This window comes from Rhinopithecus bieti, unplaced genomic scaffold, assembly GCF_001698545.2.
Source record: "Rhinopithecus bieti isolate Rb0 unplaced genomic scaffold, ASM169854v2 scaffold_19708, whole genome shotgun sequence".
NCBI classification, from domain to species: domain Eukaryota; kingdom Metazoa; phylum Chordata; class Mammalia; order Primates; family Cercopithecidae; genus Rhinopithecus; species Rhinopithecus bieti.
In genome coordinates, this window is record NW_016810765.1 from 3,546,319 (window position 1) to 3,569,028 (window position 22,710).

A 22,710-nucleotide genomic window follows, 5' to 3' on the forward strand; every position below is an offset into this window, starting at 1 on the left:
TTATATATAAATATATATAAAATTCCAGATTCTAAAGCCAAAACAAAGCAACCATTCCTAAAGCCTCTGCTTACTCAGAGTTTTTCTTCCTCCCTTGTCAGGATCAAACACATTCCCTGTCATTCTGCATCATGGTATTAGAGCAAGCCAATTCTTACAGAGTATCAGGTTTTCCTTTTCAGTTGTTTTTAGAGACTGTAATTTCTCTGCAAAAGGTAGCACTACTGAGATGAAGGAGCACCTGTGTGTCGGTACTGCTCCTTGCATAGCCAAAAGTGTGGGCGTGCATCTCATTCTACAGTCTGGGATTTTCAGGATTTATGCTTGTGGTAGATACTGCATTTTCATGACTTCTCTTCTGTACAGTTATGTATCCCGGCACTCTTCTTTTTGATCTGTGGACTTTTTATGGGATTGTGACACAGTCAATTTTGAAATATTTGGAAACATCATATTGAACAACATTCCAGTGGCATTGAAACTTGACAGGAGAATTGCATTGTTATTACAGTAGTTTTGGCTTAAGAATGAGGAAAAGATGAGGTTTTTGATGTCTCAGTTTTAGTTGCCTGCATGTATTTGGTTAATTTTTTTTTTTAATTCTAGTTTTTATTTTATTTTGTAGAGACAGGGTCTTGCTATGTTGCCCAGTCTGGTCTTGAACTCCTGACTTCAAGCAGTCCTCCTGCCTTGGCCTCCCATAGTGCTGGGATTACAGACCATTCTAGTGTTTATTATTCACAGTTTAAATTATTCTTCCAATTCTTTGTGAGGCCTCCACTGATGGATTTTTTCTCCTAAAAATCTTATTTTCTTTAAGACTCTGTGTGTGATGGTAGAGAATAAATTTCTCATCTGCAGTTGATCTGAGAAAAAATGTTTACGCTGCCTCCTCGCTTGGTTTATGTGAAAAAAGTGTAATAAAATAATACAGGTTCTTTTCAGAAAGATTTTATTTAAGAAAAAAAAAATGGGCGATTCCAGTATTAATTATAAACCTTGTATGAGAGAATTATTTCAGTGACATAGCAAGAATAGTGTCTTTTTACTTTGTTATTGATTGTGTTAGGCTAAGGAGTAGTGATAGACATTATAGAGAATGACTTAACACTTCAGAAAGATCACTTTGATTAGATGTCCTTTAGTATTTGGTATTTGATTTATATTATTATACAATCTTGTCCTCTTTCTTTAAGCAACCAGGTTTTCCTGTGACTGTGACAGTAGAGAGTCCTTCATCTTCTGAAATTGAAGAGGTTGATGATTCTTCAGAGAGTGTTCATGAAGTGCCTGAGAAAACTAGCATAAAACAAGAAGTATTACAGGTACAAAGCTGTCACTTTAAAGATATAGAGAAGATTATTTCAAACTCTAGTTAGTTTTTGGTGAAAGGTTGATTATGCACTGGACAGCTTGCATGGGAATCCTTCTATCTCATATCCCTTGAATGGTTATTTATCATAGAACAAGGTAAAAAGGAGGACATCTGTACTCTAAGAAATAAAAATTGAAACATGTCATCAGTAATCTATTTTCCTTTCCTTAGAATCATAGAATATTAGATTTAGGGAAGGCGTTAATGATCATAAGATAAACTCAAAGAAATTAAGCCTTGAATGAATGTAACCAGCTGATTTAGGGCTCTTTGGGAGGCCTTAACTTTTTTGTGTGTGCTGGGAAGTCCACAATTAATTTTTTAGAATTAATATAATTTTCTTTTATATGAAACTTAGAAATATAGAAGTAATTATCCCTTTTTTATATACTTACATTTAGCTTATAAACAACAGAAATTTATGTCTCACAGTTCTGGAGGCAGGAGAGTCTTAAGATCAAGGCTCAGGCAGATTTGATGTCTGGCAAGGGCCTGCTTTCTGGTTCATAGATGGCTTTTCACCATGTCATCACATGGTGGAAGGGCAGTTACCTTATTTTATGTGACTATGGAAATCGCTTTTGATTTTCAAAAAAATGAAGCCTGATTTTCGTTTTAAAATTAAAATTAATAGTATTTATATAGAGAAATTTTAAGATAATTATAAAATGATAGAACATTAGAGGGAAAATTTATAGATAATGTAGAATTGTCCCTATTATAAATGAGCACCTATAGTTTGTAGCACCTAAGTGGTTTACTGCTAAGTTCCAGAGGAAAAACAAAATCCTAGAATGTCTCATTCATGTTCATTATTGTTTTAAATGTGTTGTATTTATTTTCTTCACCAGGGGATTAGGAAATTGTATTCTAAAAGTGAATACACTGAGGAGACCAAGAAGGTTACGAAATATAACGTGGGAATTTCTGATTCAAGAGGCACTGAGAATTTTCTCAGTTCTTTTCTATTTTAAGAACTCTTTAAAATGATGTTATCAAAATTTCTAACACATGTAAGCCTACAATAATCAAGAGAATTGAAGAGATTCCAACATATTTTTGAAATACAGACGAGAGATGGAAATGAGTATGAAACCGAAGCTGTAGAACAGAGGAAAACCATTGCCTAGAATATGCACAGGGGAAGCCTACAGCTCAGAGGGAATCTAATCCCTACTCCAGAAACGGCTCCATACACAGATATGCGTATAGGAAAAAGGAAGGGAACTAGAAACGTGACTAACATAGAGGGAGCTCCTTCACAGTTTGTATGTGGAAGAGTTGACTCCCAGCCTTACCTGCACTTTCCTGAAATGAGATCATTTGACTTTGAAAAACAGTGAAGTAACTGAGGAGAACTAGGGTAGATAGTGTGGATTTTGCACCCTAGAAAAGGGTAGCTGAGGATATCCTGCCATACTGGCTACCCACTTCTTCATGCATAGGAAAAGCCAGTCATCAGCTCCCAGTGATCCTCTGCTCCCTTATTCTTAAATAGAAGATAACCATGGTTCACCTGATAGTTGAGTAAAACTCACAACATGACAAGGAAAATAAAAGATGAAAAATATGTCCTGGTAGGACCAGAGCTAATTAAGAGAACAAAAATACTTTAAGAAAAAACCCTACTTAACATCCTTAGGTTTGTTAAGTACAAGTATGAAAGATACAGCGCCTGTAAAAAAGAAATAGGGTGTTGGGAGGCTGAGGCTGGTGGATCACGAGGCCAGGAGCTTGAGACCGTCTTGGCTAATACAGTGAAACTCTATCTCTACTAAAAATACAAAAAAAAAAAAAACCCAGGCGTGGTGGCGGGTGCCTGTAATCCCAGCTACTCGAGAAGCTGAGGCAGGAGAATGGCGTGAACCCAGGAGGCGGAGCTTGCGGTGAGCCCAGATAGTGCCACTGCACTCCAGCCTGGGCAACAGAGTGAGACTTCGTCTCAAAAAAAAAAAGAAAAAAAGAAATAGGGTGTCGTTTAAAAAGGAATAGCAGAAAGCAAGAGTGGTCGCTTGGAAATTATGATGGTTGAAATAAATTCAGTAGGAATTAAGGAAATTTCTCAGTAGATAGAACAGAAGGGCAGGATTGGAAAATACGACAGAAATCGTGTGATAGTGGGTTGCATCTAGGAAGTCTAACATGTTACTGTAAGAAATATCAGAGGACAGAAAAAAATGGATGGAAGGAATTACAAAAAAAAATTATAAGGAAGTTTGCCTTAGATAGACACAAATAAGTAGACAGTCTTCATTGTAAAATTTCAAGATACTGAGAAAAGAAAGAAATTCCTGAGAGAAAATACCAGTCACCTAAAAAACAATAAAACCAGACTTTATTATACTTCTCATCAGCTACCACGCATCCTGGAATTAGAAGGATACCTCCAAAGTTTTAAAATAATTGTCAACCTGGAGTTTCCCATCCAGCCAAACTGTCAATCGTAAGTTGGGGCTGAATGGGACATTTTGGACCTCCTGCGCTGTACTTTTTCTTGTTATTTGAAAACATAGTCCATCAAAATGAGGATATAAACCAAGAAGGAAGATAATAGGATATCAGGGATCAGTGGTTTCAATGTGGAGAGCAGCGGGTCTGGATTTGAGAGGCTTCCATTTGGTTGTGTGACTCAGAGCTTAAAAAATCCTTGAAGCGTATTACTACGTATTAGGCACTATTAGAAGGGAGGGGAAAAGAGAGATAAGAAAAGAGGGAGGGAGGGAATCAAACTCCAGAGGAGGAGAAAGTTCTGTTGGCATGAAGATAAAGCAAATTAAACTGTGGCAGATTTTTGAGCTCCCGCTGATATACAAAAGGGAAAAATTCCACTTGAGCTTGTCCGCCCTTTTCAGTGGCACAGCAGTCAGTGACCACCTATCCAATTTGTTGTACAAACTAGAACACTTTTTAATAGTGTAAGCAGGTGCTGTTAACACTATCAAGACAAGGGTTGTAAACTGGAACAGTCCAGGGCAACTTAAAATACGCGGTCACACTATGCAAGGGCTGTGACACTGAAACTGCATAGAAGGCAGTGTAATCTGTATATACATGGAGATACAATATAACTCTGCAGTAGGCAGTATTAATTTAATCGTGATGGGAATACTGCCGTGGTCTGCGGCTTTGATTATCAATTTGCATGTAATAGCAATAATAACTAACTTGTGTCACATTTAGCAGGTAATGGACACTGTTCTAAGTGTTTTGCTTGTATTAATTCATTTGATCCTCAGAATAACCTGTGGTAGGTGTTACTACTACTAGTCCTACTTTTCAGAAAAGAAGCTAAATTTAAGTAAGCCCAAGCTGTACTTAAATTTAGAGTTGGGTCAGGGATTTGAGCTTAAGCTTTCTGCCTATTCTCTTAAACACTGATCTATCTGTCTCTCAAAAAACAAACAACTCTGCATATAAAACAGAATATAAATATTATTAATTTTAACAGTGTAAAAGCTAAGTTTGGAAGGTGGACACAGGTGGAAAGAAGGGACAGAAAAGTATGTTGTCCTTATTTTACAAAGCAGGGCATTGAGAGAGTTTAGAGTTGATAAACAATTTAGATTTTTAAGTAATATATATCACTAGAAGTGAAGAGATCATGACCAATGGAAAAACTAATGGTGATATAACTTTATTGAGAGGAGTGGCTATAAGTAAGTAAATAAGTAAGAATGAACCAAACTTTTATTTAGTAAAGCAGAAAGTTAGTAAATAATGTCTGAAATTCGGTCATATAGTAGTTAAATAATATGTTATTTAGAACTAGAGAAGGATTAAAAAGAAGAATAGTTGACTTAAACCTCACACACACAGAAAGCTGAGTAGCCCATAAATATGGAAAAGTGTTCAACCATATAGGTAATCAGAGAAAAATGAGCTGAAATCTGTATGAGATGCAACTACACTCCTATCAGATTGGCAAAAAATAAAATTTTGTAGTGGCAGGTATTGTAGACCTGGAGTGTAATAAGAATCTTCTACCCTGCTTATATTGGAAGTATAAGTCAGCACACCTACTTTGGAAAGCATTTAGCATTGTCTGTCAATTGAAAGTATATAAATACCTTGTGACCTAACAAGTCATCCAAGGGTACATGCACCAGAAAAACAGGTGCAAAAGGGTCCACGTGCATTATTTGTAATAGCCCAACCTGAAAACAAACTAAATGTCCATTAAGAATTAAAAATTAGATTGTATTTGTACAGTGAGAAAACTATGAAAGAAATAAAATTGAATGAACAAGAGCTACAGGCAACAACAGATGAATTGTAAGAACAATGTTGAAAGAAAGAAGATACAGAAGTCTGCATTCACTATGATTTTCTTTGCATGAAGTTAGAAGTAGGCAAAACTAGATTGTTAGGGATGCATACATATAAAGGAAATGATCATTAGGAAAATGAGGTTGGTGTTTAATTCTGGGAGAAGGAGAGGGGCTTGTGATGAGTAGAAGATATGGGGGATTTCAGAGATGCTGGCTAGTTGTACTTGCAAACTTGGGTTTATGGCTACATGAGTATTCCCTGATAGTGTGTTTTATGTATTTTTCAGTATGTTTAGCATATTTTGCAATAAAAAAACCTGCTTAAAGAAATGGTTGCCTCTGGGAAACTGTATGTGTGAGTGAAGAGGAGACGATTAACTTCCATTTTAAGCTCTTCTCTACTAATTCTATTTGTATGTTTATTCATTTTGCATTGATTGAACATACTCCATGTACACCAGGCACTCTTCTCGGTTTTATATGTGTGTTAATTAATTTACTCCTTTCAAGAGCCCTGTGATACATGAATTTGTCTTTGTTTTATAGATGAGGAAATTAAGACCTAGAGTTATTGAACTTGCCCAAGGTTATGCAGCTGATGGGTAAGGCCAGAACTTTGCCTCAGAGAATCTGAATTTCCAAAAAATAACCTAAAAGAGAAATTTAACTACTAATTAGTAAGCAAAGAAATGCATTGGGAGTTATACCTGATATAAATGACGAATTGATGGGTGCTGACGAGTTGATGGGTGCAGCACACCAACATGGCACAAGTATACATATGTAACAAACCTGCACGTTATGCACATGTACCCTAGAACTTAAAGTATAATAATAATAAAAAAAAGATGTACATTTAAGGAAGACAGTGACCTTTTATTTATTAGAGAAAAACACACATTCTGTCTTTAACACACACATAAATCTTATATTGGCAGGGATTTTCTCTATTCAGCAATTATTTATTGGTTGTCTGCTTTGTGGTAGACATAGATGCTGGGGATAAACAATAAAATATACTACCTTCTCTTGAATATCTTGCACTTTAAGTGGGAAGGTAAGCCAACGGTTAGAGTAGAGGTGATATATCCAAGTGATAGACTGTTTCATTGCCAGTAGCAGTATAAAATCTTAGAAATCTTTTGAAAAGCAATTTGGATGTAAGTATTGCAAAGCCTTAAAAATGTTTATTTGCTTTGATCTAAAATTCCTTTTTTATTAATTTATTGCAAAAAATTTATTCTAAATATGGGAGAACAAAGCCTTCATGCTTAAAAGTGGTTATTTTATCTTATAATGTTGAAAAGTTGGAAACAGCCTTGTTAGCCATAAAGGAATGATTACATGAACTAATAAGCTGGCTCAGTGGAATATTTTGTAGCCCACTAAAAAAGTCAAAGTTGGCCAGGTGCAGTGGCTCACGCCTGTAGTCCCAGCACTTTGGGAGGCTGAGGCAGGCGGATCACGAGGTCAGGAGATCGAGACCATCCTGGCTAACATGGTGAAACCCCGTCTTTACTAAAAATACAAAAAATTAACCAGGCGTGTTGGTGGGCACCTGTAGTCCCAGCTACCCGGGAGGCTGAGGCAGGAGAATGGCGTGAACGCGGGAGGTGGAGCTTGCAGTGAGCCAAGATCGGGCCGCTGTACTCCAGCGTGGGTGACAGAGCGAGATTCCATCTCAAAAAAAAAAAAAAAAAAAGTCAAAGTTATGAGTTCTCTGATTCAATGTTAAATGGAAGAATGTCTAACATAAAATTGGATATACAGTCTTCCCTCAGTTTACTCAGGTTATTATTCCATGACTCCATCCTCCAGCATATACCCAAATCCATGCATGCATGTTCAGGCCCCACAGTTGGCCTGTGGAACCAGGGTATGTAAAAAGTCAGCCCTCTGTATGAGGTTTTGCATAGGAGAATACTGTATTTTTTTTTTTTTTTTTTTTTTTTTGAGACGGAGTCTTGCTCTGTCGCCAGGCTGGAGTGCAGTGGCCCAGTCTCGGCTCACTGCAACCTCTGCCTCCCGGGTTCAAGTGAATCTCCTGCCTCAGCCTCCCGAGTAGCTGGGATTACAGGTGCGCACCACCACACCCAGCTAATTTTTATATTTTTTGTAGAGATGGGGTTTCACCATGCTGGCCTCTATCTCCTGACCTCATGATCCACCCGCCTTGGCCTCCCAAAGTGCTGGGATTACAGGTGTGAGCCACCGTGCCCGGCCAGAATACTGTGTTTTTGATCTGCATTTGGTTGAAAAAAATCTGTGTATAATGATCCTGCATACTTGAAGCCCTTGATGTTCAAGGGTTGTTGTACGGTATAACATTTGATATTTCTGGGATTGTGTTCCAGAAAAAAAATCAACTCTTCCGTGTATAGAAAAGGGAGGAAGAGGAGCAGCTGTCAGGGAGGAAAATTATTACTACAACACTTTAGACGTTTTTAAGTAGTGGAATGTTAAGTGATTTTACTTTCTAATTGTTTCCTTTCATATTTCCTTATTTTCTTTAAGGAGCGTGAATTACTCTTCAAAGGAGTACTGAGGAGGGTGCTTTCATAAAAATGTAACATTATGTTCTCACTTCCTCCACTAGAGGGAGAAACAATTTCATGTAATTGTGCTTTGATGTGATTTTTAGAACTAGTTAGGAATGTAGGATTTTAGTCTTCTTTCTCCAATTGTGATAAGTTTTTTGCTTATTTGCATGTTTGGTTAGAAGTTCTTTGATAACAGTTCTAAATATTAAAACCATTATGTAAATAGTAAGTAGAGGAATTTTACAATTTGTTTTTTCTTTTTCCCATAAAAACTTGGTTGTTTTTAACTGATAATGAAACATTAAAGAATTTGTGGCCAGGCGCGGTGGCTCAAGCCCGTAATCCCAGCACTTTGGGAGGCCGAAATGGGCGGATCACGCAGTCAAGAGATCGAGACCACCCTGGCTAACACGGTGAAACCCCGTCTCTACTAAAAAATACAAAAAAAGTAGCGGGCGAGGTGGCGGGCGGCCTGTATCCCAGCTACTCCGGAGGCTGAGGCAGGAGAATGGCATTAAACTCGGGAGGCAGAGCTTGCAGGAGCTGAATCCGGCACTGCACTCCAGCCTGGGCGGACAGAGCAGGACTCCAGTCTCAAAAAAAAAAAAAAAAAAAATTGTAGTTATTAGGGCATTTACTGATTTTTTCAAACGTGTCTCTGAGTGTAAAAATACATGCCCTTTGAGAAAATTTTTGAAAATCATGAAAACCATTGAGGGAAATAAAAACCACCTCTGCGTGGTACACACACCTGGATATTTTGTAATTTGCCCTTTTATCTTAAAAAGTTATCAAAATATTTTGTCACATCATTGAATGCTCTTCCACATCAGAGAATCTTACTTAGCTTTTGGACCATCTCCCAAGAAAAACGACCTTCATTAACTCTGGTTAAGACCCGTATCATTGTTTTTAGTGGCTCCAGAGAACATTTCATCATATGAATGTGCTATTTTTTTTTTTTTTTAACAATCACAATTTGGGGCTTTTAGTTACAAACAGTCCTGTGACATTATGTTGGTAGATAAATCTTTGTCTGCATGTTCGGTGATTTCCTTAGGGTAAATTCCCAGACATAGAATTGGTAGTATTTACTGAAGATTACTCCAGAAAGTGGTACCAATTTCCTTTCCTAATGTAGGTATATAGTAGAGTTCCTTCCCTCACTCTGGAGGGAATTGGAGAATCTCCATCATGTCTAATTCCTTTTGTATTTCAATCTTTACCAGAAAGAGCCCTGTCCCTTTTAATTGATTACTTGATTTTTAATTTGCTGTTACGTAATTCAGGTGTGTTAAGTGTGTTACTAGGGCTTCCTATTATAATGGATCCACAAATAAGAATAGAATTTCTTTTCATAGCCTTAATTTTATTTCTGACTCAATAAACATATGTGTATGCCTTCTATGGTGAGCTATCACAAATTTATTTTGGAAAGAGTGGGATTTAAATAAATCTGTAATATGAGAATTTGATATGTTTTTGGTAATTAATTTCCCTAGCATGGTATGATATTATACGGGCAGTAGGTTGTAATCCTGATATATGAATTCACTTCTGGCTCTATCCCTAAACACTTGGTGAGCTCAACAGCTGGAAGAGTTTTGGGGATCGTATTGGGAATTAATTACAATCTTTACTTTATTACTTAATACTAGGAAAAACTGGAGGAGTGCCTAAAGCAGTTAAAGGAGGAAAGAGTGATAAGACTTAAGGCTGATAAGCGAGTCAGTGAGGTAAATAAAAGTTTTCTTACCTTTTGAGAGTTTTTTGTTTTGGTTTTGGTTTAATTTTAACTCATACATACATACATACATTTTATAAACTTTAAAGTGAGACAATACAGTATATTGCAAATTGGTCACACTATGTTAATATTTGTATTTACTTATATTTGGTGATTGTGTGGTCTTTATTCCAAAAGCATGCTTTTAAAATGTAAAACTTGTAGTTTGTTTTCTTTTCCTGTGCTTTTATATGACTGGAGCTTATTTTCTGTTCATGATGCATCAATTCAAGAATGCATTTATTAGGCTTATACTGATATACAATTACATAAAAGATGGGGATGAGACTATCTACTGATGGTGAATTAGGAAAACGAATAAATAAGGTAAAAGATAAAGGAAAACTGGTAAGAATGCAATGAAAGATAAAAATCTATACCATGAGGACTAAATTAGGTGAATGTGCGTAAGAGCAGGGCATAAGCTAGAACGTTCTATATAACTATATTATTACAAAGCAAGTTTAAGGAGGAATTTTTGAAAGTACATGCATTGGTTTGGAAGACAGTTAATCATTCAGTAAAGGTTGAGCACCTGATTGTATAAGGCAAAAGGTGCATTGTGAACACAATGGCCTTTCTGAGAAATACCAGAGTTAGACTTATGTGTAGTATTAGATAAATAGATGATAAAGGGGGATGGTGTGCAGGAGAGTACATATTTTCAAGAAGCAAAGGGGGAATATTGATGATTGAACAGTTAGTAAATTGGGTCTGAAATAGGACTTTTAAATTTATTAAGTATTTTACTGGCAAAAATTAGTTCTTAACAGCCAAATTGTAATATGCTTACTCTTTATTTCATTGTCTAATTTGAGGGAAACCTTACACAGCTAATTTTTAAATATAGAATGATCCAGGTATGCATTTAACCTGTTAGAAATGTGATCTTTTTGAAAGATCATTAATGAAATACTGTTTATATTGTTTATGTAGGAGGTTTTGCCAGTTATCTCCAGGTTTTGATTGTTATGTAATATGGTCTGTCCTTACTGGTGGAGAGTTAGATTAACTGCAAATTAATTACATTTTTAAAATGTTTTATTTTAGTTTCATAAAAACTATTTTGGTGATAATGAGAGAAAATCATGTCACACATTTTCAATCTTCTTTTATAGCTGGAACACGAAAATGCCCAGTTAAGAAATATAAATTTCTCTCTGTCTGAAGCCCTTCATGCACAGTCATTGACAAATATGATCCTGGATGATGAAGGTGTTTTGGGCAGCATTGAGAATTCTTTTCAGAAGTTTCATGCTTTTTTGGATCTCCTTAAAGATGCTGGGTTAGTTACTTTCTCCCTATCACATTCGTCCCTCCATGACTTTAATGGTGTTTTGCTGAGGAACTTGAGCAATTTTTATAGCTTCCTGAAGTCATATTTACTGTGTGATTATAAGTAATACACTTGATTTTTTTAAATGTGGAATTAATTTTAAAAGAAATGCGAAATGACAAACCTACCTTGGTTGAGGGCCCAATATGAAAGAGTAAACTTATCTGGCTTGGTGGTTTGCACCTGTAGTCCCAGCTACTTGGGAGGCTGAGGCAGGAGGATCACTTGAGCCCAGGAATTCAAGGTTAGCCTGAGCAACATAGTAAGACCCCATCTCTTAAAAAGAAAAAAAAGAGTAAGCTGTAGATAGAGTAATTGGTTAAGGGTAATTCTTGTTAAAGACTAAATTGAAGGTAGTTTTAATTGAAAGTATTCAGGAATGTATAGGAATTTTTCTTTTATTCACTTTGCTTGTTAAATAAATTTGAATTAAAATAAACTTTGTTTTAGACATTAAAATTGTTATTAATCTGCAGGGTAGATATAGATAGAGATATGGATCAGTGGTCCTCAACCAAGAATGATTTTGCTAAAAGAAGATACTGAAAGAGAGAGTTGGAGATACTGGAGGAAAGGTGGTATAGATGTGTGGGGAAGAAGGTGAGAGGCAGTAGGTATACGGTAGAAAATGCAACTTCTACTGAGACTGTATGTAAAATAGGGAGTAAGTAAGGAAATGAAGTCAAGAGGTATCTAATACATTGTTGGGGGAAGAAACAGTGCTTAAAGGATTGTACGATCTGATATGGTTCATCTCAGAGGATAAATGTGGGAAGTTCTGAGAAACTGGGAGGGATGGGGATGTGGTCTGGAGTAGGATAATGGGTTTTAAGATTTTAGAAGTATTTCATGGTCATAGGTTCTGGGAAATGTAAACTGTTCTTACGTGATTCTAGTAATCCTTGCCTTTTCCTCTTTTTCTTCTCTTGACCAGGCTTGGGCAGCTTGCCACAATGGCTGGGATAGATCAGTCAGATTTTCAATTACTAGGTCATCCCCAGATGACTTCTACTGTTAGTAATCCACCTAAAGAAGAAAAGAAGGCACTTGAAGATGAAAAACCAGAACCAAAGCAGAATGCCCTAGGGCAGATGCAAAATATCCAGGTAAGTGAATAGAACGGAACTTAGTGATTCTACAAGTGATTAGCAAAAAAGGGAATTACTAAGAGAGAAAAGAATAATGATCTGTTCACATGCTCGGGGACCAGAAGCATCTTTGGGGTCCTTTCCAAGACTGAGATTAGTAAGTTTGTGCCCATTTCATTATATTGTATTGTTGTAAATAAAAAATAAGAAAGTTCTTTTGAAAATTTATGATTTAAAGTAGACTATCCTCAGTGAAGAAATGAAAGATTAGAGAAAATATTTTAAATTTTAAATTTTATAAATATTCTATTCATATTTCATCTAGGTTTCTATTTGTATGCAGTCAGCTTACAATGAAGGAACACTAATGAAGGTACAAGTACTGATATAATTTTTCAGAATAAGTAATTCATATATAACAAACAGGCAGTATATTATATGCATCATCTAGTTATGGGAATGGGAGGGGCAAACTTGTCTGCCACAGGAATCCCCTGCTGCTTTTCCTCTGGCCTTACTTGGAGCCCCCATCTCCCATCTCAGCCAGTCTCAGACTGATCTTGGCAGCTGAGGACTTGAAAACTCAGTCTGCTTACAAATTGGATACTGTTTACATGTGCGTAGAGGATAGGAAAGAAATTAATTTTCTTATAGAATAAGGTTTTATTTTTTTTAATGAGGTAGTGATAAATTAGTAATAATTACGCAAAACACAAAAGTCTGAAAATGTGCTGGACCTACCTCTGGATATAGCTAAGTTGAGTTGGCAATCACTTGGCAAGATATAATTAGGGGAAAAATGACCTGGAAATCTTCTAAGATCACAGAATAACATTGATGTTTTGAACTTGACTTTTTTTTTTTTTTTTTTTGAGACGGAGTCTCGCTCTGTCGCCCAGGCTGGAGTGCAGTGACACGATCTCGGCTCACTGCAAGCTCCGCCTCCTGGGTTTACGCCATTCTCCTGGCTCAGCCTCCCGAGTAGCTGGGACTACAGGCGCCCGCCATCTCGCCCGGCTAGTTTTTTGTATTTTTTAGTAGAGACGGGGTTTCACTGTGTAGACCAGGATGGTCTCGATCTCCTGACCTCGTGATCCACCCGTCTTGGCCTCCCAAAGTGCTGGGATTACAGGCTTGAGCCACCGCGCCCAGCCTGAACTTGACTTTTTAATGGATGGCTTTGTTCATCACTAAATTTTTGTTTTGTTTTTCCTTCTAGTTTCAGAAAATTACAGGTGATGCTAGAATTCCTTTGCCTCTCGACTCCTTCCCTGTCCCAATGTCTACTCCAGAGACCTTAGGAACTTCCAACGACAACCTGGGAGTCCCAGCCACTGAGCAGCAGCAGGAGTCTTTTGAGGGATTCATTGCTAGAATGTGTTCTCCTTTACCACATGCGACTTCTGGAACTGGAAGTCAAAGAAAAGAAGAGGAGTTGTCCAGAAATAGCAGATCTTCTTCAGAGAAAAAGACCAAAACAGGTGAATATACCAAAAAACACTCTGGTAAGAAACACCCTGGAAAGGACCTGCATTCCTGCTCTGACTCTCCTGAAAACCGGAAAAGCAAAGGAACTGGGGAAACTAGTTCTTTGGTTAATGAACCAATTAAAAGTAGGTCTTTGAAAAAATCTGTTTCTGTCAAGAAAGAAAATAGAATAGTGACTGTTTCATCCAAGACAAATAAAAGTAAATCCAGTCCACTAGAACATTCTGAAAGTGATACTCTTGGATCTGATTTTGAATTTCAAGAAAACATCCATTCTCTATCACGCCTTTCATCCGACTAAATCTTTTGAAATTATGTTTTGCCTTAACGTTAAATTTTAATAATTTTCTTATGTTTTATTACGGCATATGGTGTCTTAAAATATAGGATTGGAAGCCACTAAAGGAAGATTTCTCTGTACTTTTATTATAATGAAATTTTGGTCTATTTTTCCCTTTGATAGTTTACACCGTTCATTCAGCAATTGTTTACTGAGGGGCTAGTATGTATAATATCATTCTGGGTTCTATGACTTTCAGCAGTGGACAAAACAAAGCCTTTACTCTCAAGGAACTAATATTCTGTGGAGGGAGAAAACAGAACAACAAAGGAGAGTATGACGAATAGAAAGGGATGGGAGTGAATAAATGGAATAATTTTACCATTTGGTTAAATGTGGAAATAAATATATATCACATGGCCAGAAGCCATTGACATATTCTAATATATAACCAGAGCAGCAAACATGTCTAGATGCTTAAGCATGTTCATGGATTATAGCAACCCTATAAGATAGGGAACTATTAATATTATTATGCCCATCTTATAGATGGGGAGTCTGAGGAGACAGATTATGTGAATTGCCCAAAGTTGCACAGCCGTAAATAGGTGGTAGGGCTGGGATCTGAACCAGAACCCATACTTTAAGCAGCTACCGTGTTTCACTGTTAAGAGAGGAACCACTTAAGGAAGATTCCAAGAAAAAAGCCAATGAACACTGTAAGTAGAAAAGAGTGGCACTATCAGAAAGCACACCTGGGTTGAATTTTTTAAAGGCAGAGTTAGAGTATGGACATAAATCTTTGGAGTAAATATCCCTCCCTGGTAAAATATGCATAGGTAAGTCCTTTCCTACAACCAGACTATGACTTGAGAGATGAGATGAGAGAAAAGCTGGAGTGTTGGATTTCTTCAGGATAGTCTTGCCTGATTGTTATCAAAAGGGCTACTACAATACTACTGAGTTCATTAATCATGGATTGACTGTTATGGGAATGAAACAATGAACAAGATGTAATCTTGGCCTTTTAACAGTCAGATGAAGGGGAGACACACAAGCAGATGGTGTAATACTGTATATTACATTCTATGGTGGGAATGCTGAGGGAGTTTAGCCAATGTTTGGGGAAAAAGGAGGAGGAGAGCAGTGGGGTCAAGAAAGGCCAACTAAAGAGACCAAAGGTCATGTTAATTTCTAAGCTAAGTCTTAAAGGACGAGTTAGAGGTTGGTGAATAAGGAGATGAAGGGGAAGGATACTCAGGGCAGAGGGACTAGCATGAGCTTAAGTACAGAGCTGTAAGTGTGAGTATGTGTGTTTGAGGAACCACAAACACAAGTAGTTGAGAGTTACCAAAATGTCATCAGGCACTGGCAAATGTCGCTCAAGGAGGCAGCTAGGGGAACGAGATTGGGTTTTATAATCCACATTGCATGGAGCTGGTTCTTTTTCTTCAGTAAATAATGAGCTAGTAAAGAATGGAAATGATATGCTCAGGTTTGCATTTAAGATCATTAGCTTTAGGCTGATACATTAAAGAAGTATGGAAATCAGTTTTCCGCACTCTTCTGAAGAGGGTTTGTCTTTGATTTGTAAATGGGACTTATCTTTCCACTTCTTCTGCTACTGAAATAATTTTTAGACAAACATAAAGGAGACCCTCGCATAAATGGAATTAGGCAGGTTTCTTTTTTTTTTTTTTTTTTTGTCTTTTGAGACGGAGTTTTGCTCCGTCGCCCAGGCTGGAGTGCAGTGGCGCAATGTTGGCTCACTGCAAGCTCCGCCTCAGCCTCCTGAGTAGCTGGGACTACAGGCACCCACCACCATACCCGGCTAATTTTTTGTATTTTTGGTGGAGACAGGGTTTCACCATGTTAGCCAGAAGGGTATCGATCTTCTGACCTCGTGATCCGCCCGCCTTGGCCTCCCAAAGTGCTAGGATTACAGGCATGAGCCACCGCGCCTGGCCGCAGGTTTCTTTACAGTAGTACTTCTCAGGGGTGCTAGAGGCTAATGTTCATTCTGACTCTTCAAGACAGGCATATGGTATGCAGCCCTTCTCAAATATACTTGTTTATAGAATCCTTTTTAAATAGGAGTGCCTAACAATTGGTGCCACAAAATGCCAGTTTGGTAACTTATGACTTAGGAAGAAGAGAAGGAGATCTAAAACAAGGTATAGATGAAGGGAGGGAATAAGTTTTAATCTTATTTTGGCAATTAAATTAGATTTGGTTATGGAAAATAAGGAGAAAGGCAGTGGGTGGACTTGTGTTTCTGTGACTAAGATTGGGTGGTGGTGTCATTGAGGCTGGGAATATGGGATGAAGAACTGCTTTGGAAAGAAGAGTTTAGTTTGGGACAGGTTGAATACATCACCTGTAAATTTCAGGAGGAAATGACTGGTAGATGATTGGATGTGCATGTGAAGACATGGAAATAAAGAATTTGAAAGTCATCAGCACATATAAGCAGTAGTTAAAATCGTGAAGTTGATGAGAACACAGAATTGTGGGGACTGTCAAAGTTTAAATGATAAGCAAAGAAAGGATTCTGAGAGAGACAAGTGATAAAAGTGTCAAGAAGGAAGAAGTAGAATACAGTGTCACCTAGGATGTGGAGAAATAGGAACACTTTTACACTGTTGGTGGGATTGTAAACTAGTTCAACCATTATGGAAAACAGTATGGCGATTCCTCAAGGATCTAGAACTAGATGTACCATATGACCCAGCCATCCCACTACTGGGTATATACCCAAAGGATTATAAATCATGCTGCTATAAAGACACATGCACATGTATGTTTATTGCAGCACTATTCACAATAGCAAAGACTTGGAATCAACCCAAATGTCCATCTGTGACAGACTGGATTAAGAAAATGTGACACATATTCCCCTGGAAATTCTATTCAGCCATAAAAAAGGATGAGTTTGCATCCTTTGTAGGGACATGGATGCAGCTGGAAACCATCATTCTTAGCAAACTATCACAAGAACAGAAAACCAAACACCGCATGTTCTCACTCATAGGTGGGAACTGAACAATGACATCACTTGGACTTGGGAAGGGGAACATCACACATCGGGGCCTATCATGGGGAGGGGGGAGGGGGGAGGGATTGCATTGGGAGTTATACCTGATATAAATGACGAATTGATGGGTGCTGACGAGTTGATGGGTGCAGCACACCAACATGGCACAAGTATACATATGTAACAAACCTGCACGTTATGCACGTGTACCCTAGAACTTAAAGCATAATAATAAAAAAAATTAAAAAATAAAAAGAATACAGTGTCACCTGGCAGAGAATAGGTGTCCACCGGATTTTGGCAGTTAGGTCCCAGGTGACCTTAATGAGAGCAATTCACTGAATTGGTTGATGAAGATACCAGATTGCAGTAAATTGAGGGGCAGGAATACCCTGAGGGGACAATGAAGTTTGGGTGTAGGGCTACTCTTTGAAGGAGTTTGGATGGTAAGAGGAAATGGAGTTAGATGCAGAGGAAGTTTTTAGAGTAAGAAAGACTTAAATGTTTGTAAGGTGAAAGGAAGGAACCAAGTAAAGAAGGAGAGGCTCATTTATGCAGCAGGATCTCAGACAAGGAGGGAACATGAGATACTTTAATGTTCTTTAGACTAAAAGAAACAGATCTGAACAGATGGGGATGTACATATTTGAATTCTTGATGAACTTGAGATGAGTGCAAAATGGTTAGATAAATAACTTAGAGAATCTGGGAAAGAAATACAGATAAGAAAATAAAAGCAGGGATGGGGTCACATTGTAAAATATGTAAAAGTTATTGTAGAGTTGGGGGATCCTGGGAAGTGTGAACAGAGACAAAAATGGGAAGAGTTGGAAGTTAAATGAGTTTATACTTGATATCCCCAATTTTCTTTAACCATGGATTTTTACAAGACCTACACACATACACATAATTATAGTTTTAAAATTCTTCCATATTTTACATATATTTTATCAAACATTTAAAACCATAACATTAAGAATTAAAATGTGGATATTTTGCTGCTTAATATATACAATTTTAGCCCTACAAATAATTGTTAAACTTTCAATATACCTGAAATAATATCATTTAATTTTGAAATATGGTATTTTCATTTGGTTTAGAGAAAGGTACAAGTATGTTCCTTTACTGAGAAATTACTATGCACCTTTACTGAGTACTTACCATAACATATACAATCCATGTGCAAACAGGACTTTTTTCAGAAAACAGTCAGATGTGATACTGTAGCAAAGAGCTTGTCATCCTGCCTTAAATTCACACATAGTTACTAGTGGTCAAAAATCATCACTCTTACTTGCCCATCCAGTTCTATATCCAATAATGAGTTCGTCCAATTTCAAATGGGTATTTAGAGAATCTCTAATCTTAAGACAGTAACACTTGATTTTCAGAGGATCGGCATGATAGGAGATGATTGGTTTTTTGAAAAATTCTGATTATAAACTACATGCTGGAACGTTAACATGGATGACTGAACACATTCTTTTACTCTTCTAGAATCCCATTGAAATGATTGGAGAAATATTAAAATAAAAATAATAGCAGAGTTGGAAAACCAGAAATTGAACAGTGTGGAATTTCTGGAAGATAAGAAGCAGATTATCTAAGTACCAGTTAATTAAAGGGTGGAACAGCTAAGCCATTCCACTCATCTTTGGAGCATCTAATTCTGGAGTTTGCCACCAGGCTAAGAAAGCAGCCATCTGAAGTGGGAGCTCTTACCCAAGAAATGCTGGGATCAGAGAATAAGGGAATTATCCATAATGGCTATGAAGAGGAACTGAAGTTAAGCTGCCCACATGATCGATCTCTGACTATGATGATCTGCCACTTCCATTTATAATCGCCATATAAGTGCCTGTAATCATTTGTGTTCATTGAAAGTGAACCAGAATTCCCATTTGGATGAAAAAACAATACTTCATACTTTAATCTTAGGCCCTCATTTGTAAATATGGACAGCCAAGAATCATCAAATTTGAAGAAAACCGGTAACATAAAAGGAGGCATGAAATTAAAATTAACCTGTTCAAGAAGATAGTTACTAGGAGAAACATGAAATTTTTAAATTAATGAATCAAAATCTGCAGCAATTCATAAAGATAATTATGTTCATAAAGAATAGGATGCCATGAAAAAAATATTTAGCGTTTCTGGAAATTAAAAACTTGATTATAAAACTGAAACACTCAGAAGATGGACTACACAGCAGAATGGATTCAGTTGAAGCTTAAATTCATGAAATGGAAGATATTAATGGGTATTAGACGTTTCATCAGCAACTAAATTACTTAGAAAAAATCTTCCTCAGAGTAACTAACCAAAATGAACAATTAATCCATTAAAGGGTGTTTTTTTTTTGAATCAAGGTCTCACTCATGTCACCCAGGCTGGGGTGTAGTGATGGGATCACAGCTCATTGTAACCACGAACCATTGGGCTTCAATGATCCTCCCACCTCAGCCTCCCAAGTAGCTGAAATGTACCACCATGCCTAAGTTTTAAAACCTTATTGTAGAGATGGGTTCTTTCTTTTCCTTTTTCTTTTTCTTTTTTTGTTTCTTTTTTGAGACGGAGTCTCGTTCTGTTGCCCAGGCTGGAGTGCAGTGGTGCCATCTCATCTCATTGCAACCTCCTCAATCTCAGCTCATTGCAACCATCAAGTGATCCTCCTGCCTCAGCCCCTCTAGTAACTGGGATTACAGGCACGCACCACTATGCCCGGCTAATTTTTGTATTTTTAGTAGAGATGGAGTTTCACCATGTTGGCCAGGCTGGTCTCAAACTCCTGCCCTCAGGTGATTCACCTGTCTCAGCCTCCCAAAGTGCTGGAATTACAGGTGTGAGCCACTGTGCCTGGCTGAGATGGGTTCTTTCTTAGGCTGGTCTTGAACTTCTGGCCTCAAATGATCCTCCCACCTTGGCCTCCCAAAGTGCTGGGACTACAGACCTGAGCCACTGGGCCCAGCCCCATGAAAGATGTTTAGATCAAATAAACTGATAAAGATATGAGACAAACTACTTGGCTTTGTGACCTGCAAATCCACTATAATCACCAGAGGTGCCTGTAGTCAGAAAAAGTCTAAATAAATACTAATGACATGTGAAAACAAAGTCCAACTAAAGTTCTAGGTTTGAACATGAATGGAGGCAGGACAGGACATAGAAAGTGAAAGCTTGTCCTAGATCTTGTCTTATTCACGGGAAGGACATAGGTAGTGTTTGATTCTAGGTGTTGATTGAAAAAATATATTAAAATATATATAAAGTTAAGGGTATGTTAGTAAGGATAGGTTAGATGATGTTGCATTAACAGCTCCCAAATTTTAATTACTTTCAACAACATAGGTTTATTTGTGCCCATGCAATTTGCCTTTGGCAGATTGGCTAGAGGCCCCTATTCAATATCAGCCTCAGTCTGGGAGCAAGGCTGGTGGAACGTTAATATTTGGAACATTGCTGGTTGCGGTGTCCAATGAGAGAGAGTATGATGCAGCATATATTATGACTTAAAGCTTCTGTCTAGAAATGTCACTTCTGTTCACATTTCTTTGGCCAAAGAAAATCCCATGGCTGTGCCTGAGTTCAGCAGACCAGGGAAGTGCAGAATTGCCATTTGCCATGAGAAGAGAGGGAAGCAAATATATGTCAACAACTTTAATAGCTACAAAACTACCTGGAAAGAGGGAATGGAATTTTTAGATCCAGCATGACGAGAAAGAAAAAGAAGCTACATAGAAATAAAAAATCCACAATACAGCAAGATCAAGTTTTTTACTCATAATAAACATGAACAGGTTAAATTCTGGAATCTTTAGGCTTAAGTAAAAACACGGAATCCCACTGTGTGCTATTTGCACAATCTAAAACACTGCCGTAGATTATAAAGAGATGAACAAAAATATACTAGGCAGATGCTAAAGAGTAAATGTGGCTGTGCTAACTTCAGACTAAATAGAACCCAACGTGAAAATTGGTAAAGAGGGCAAAAGACTCTTGGCTGTTAAGTACAGTGTTGCAGAAGGTTTTTTAAAAACTATATCTGCAATATAAAAACATCATGTTAGGCTGGGCGTGGTGACTCACGCCTGTAATCCCAGCGCTTTGGGAGGCCGAAGTGGGTGGATCACCTGAGGTCAGGAGTTGAAGACCAGCCTGGCCAACATGGCAAAACCCCGTCTCTACTAAAAATACAAAAAAAAAAAAAAAAAAAAATTAAATAAATTAGCTGGGTGTCATGGCGCATGCCTATAATCCCAGCTAGCTACTCAGGAGGCTGAGGCAGGAGAATCGCTTGAACCTGGGAGGTGGAGGTTGGTGTGAGCTGAGATGGCACCACTGCACTCCAGCCTGGGCGATAGAGCAAGACTCCGTCTCAAAACAAACAAAAACCTTCATCTTAAAATTGTAGGGTGAGAATTTAGAAATACAAGGAAAAATGGACAAACCAGTTATAATGAGAAGCTTTAACACATCTCTTTTCAGAATCAGTGGATCTACTGCTGCACACACAATTACTAGAATGGCTAACATTTTGAAATGCTCATAAATATGCAGAGCAACTGGAGTTCCTCACAGCTGGTAGGAATGCAAAATGACTCATTAACTCAAAACAGTTTGGCAATTTCTTTAAATGCTAACATACACATACCATATGACCCAGCAGTCCCACTCCTGAGTATTTAGAGAGATGAAAACTTACGTTCACACAAAACTTGTGCATGGATATTTATAGCAGCGCCATTCGTAATCACCAAGATGTCTTCCAACAGGTGAATGGATAGAGATGCATCCATGTGATGGCAAATGTCACAATTTGGATGAATCTCAACATCATATGCTGAGTGAAGAAGCCAGTCTCAGAAAGCTACATTCTGTATGATTCCATTTATATGATATTCTTGAAAAGACGAAACTGTTGTGACAGAACAGATCGGAGGTTGCCAGGTGTTGGGGCTGGGGGAAGTTGATTACAAAGAGGCTGTACAAGGGAGTTTGTTTTTTGTTTGTTTTGGTGATGAACAGTTCTGTATCCTTATTGCGGTGGTGGTAACATGAGTCTATACATATGTTAAAATTTGTAGAACTGCACACTCTCAAAAAAATTAGTTTTACTGTATAGTATTATTAGAACTTGAAAAACTCATCCCTCTTGCCATCAAGATATGAAAGATACCATTGAACATAAATATTTTGTATCTATCATGAATACAAAGCATATTCTCCTGGAAAACCAATGGAACATTCATATAAATGATTTGTATGAAGGAAAAATACTTACAAAATTCAAAGATCATATAGATCATGTGTTCTTTGTATAATGTAATAACAAAAGGCCTGTCCACTTGGAAATTTTTTTTTTATACTTTAAGTTCTAGGGTACATGTGCACAATGTGCAGGTTTACATATGTATACACGTGCCACATTGGTGTGCTGCACCCATTTACATTAGGTATATCTCCTAATGCTATCCCTCCGTCATTCCCCCTCCCCACAATAGGCCCCGGTGNG

At 37.6% G+C, this 22,710-nt stretch overlaps 1 protein-coding gene across 9 annotated transcripts in view; it reads left to right on the forward strand.

Moving 5' to 3' along the window:
• Window positions 1-22,710, forward strand: part of CEP78 (centrosomal protein 78) — a 55,934-nt gene that overhangs the window by 19,907 nt on the left and 13,317 nt on the right. For 2 of the 9 annotated variants that reach the window (XR_001889330.1, XM_017892759.1), the window contains exons 11-16: window positions 1,197-1,325; window positions 9,842-9,919; window positions 11,088-11,254; window positions 12,240-12,411; window positions 12,719-12,766; window positions 13,613-13,874. Coding sequence is in view for 8 of the 9 variants with exons in the window: in XM_017892759.1 (XP_017748248.1) it covers window positions 1,197-1,325; window positions 9,842-9,919; window positions 11,088-11,254; window positions 12,240-12,411; window positions 12,719-12,766; window positions 13,613-13,874 (856 nt within the window). In the remaining variant the exon portion in view is untranslated. Of the gene's footprint in view, window positions 1-1,196; window positions 1,326-9,841; window positions 9,920-11,087; window positions 11,255-12,239; window positions 12,412-12,718; window positions 12,767-13,612; window positions 14,340-18,695; window positions 19,726-22,710 lie in introns of those variants that run through there. The other 7 variants (XM_017892753.1, XM_017892754.1, XM_017892755.1 and 4 more) reach the window with 5 other exon arrangements.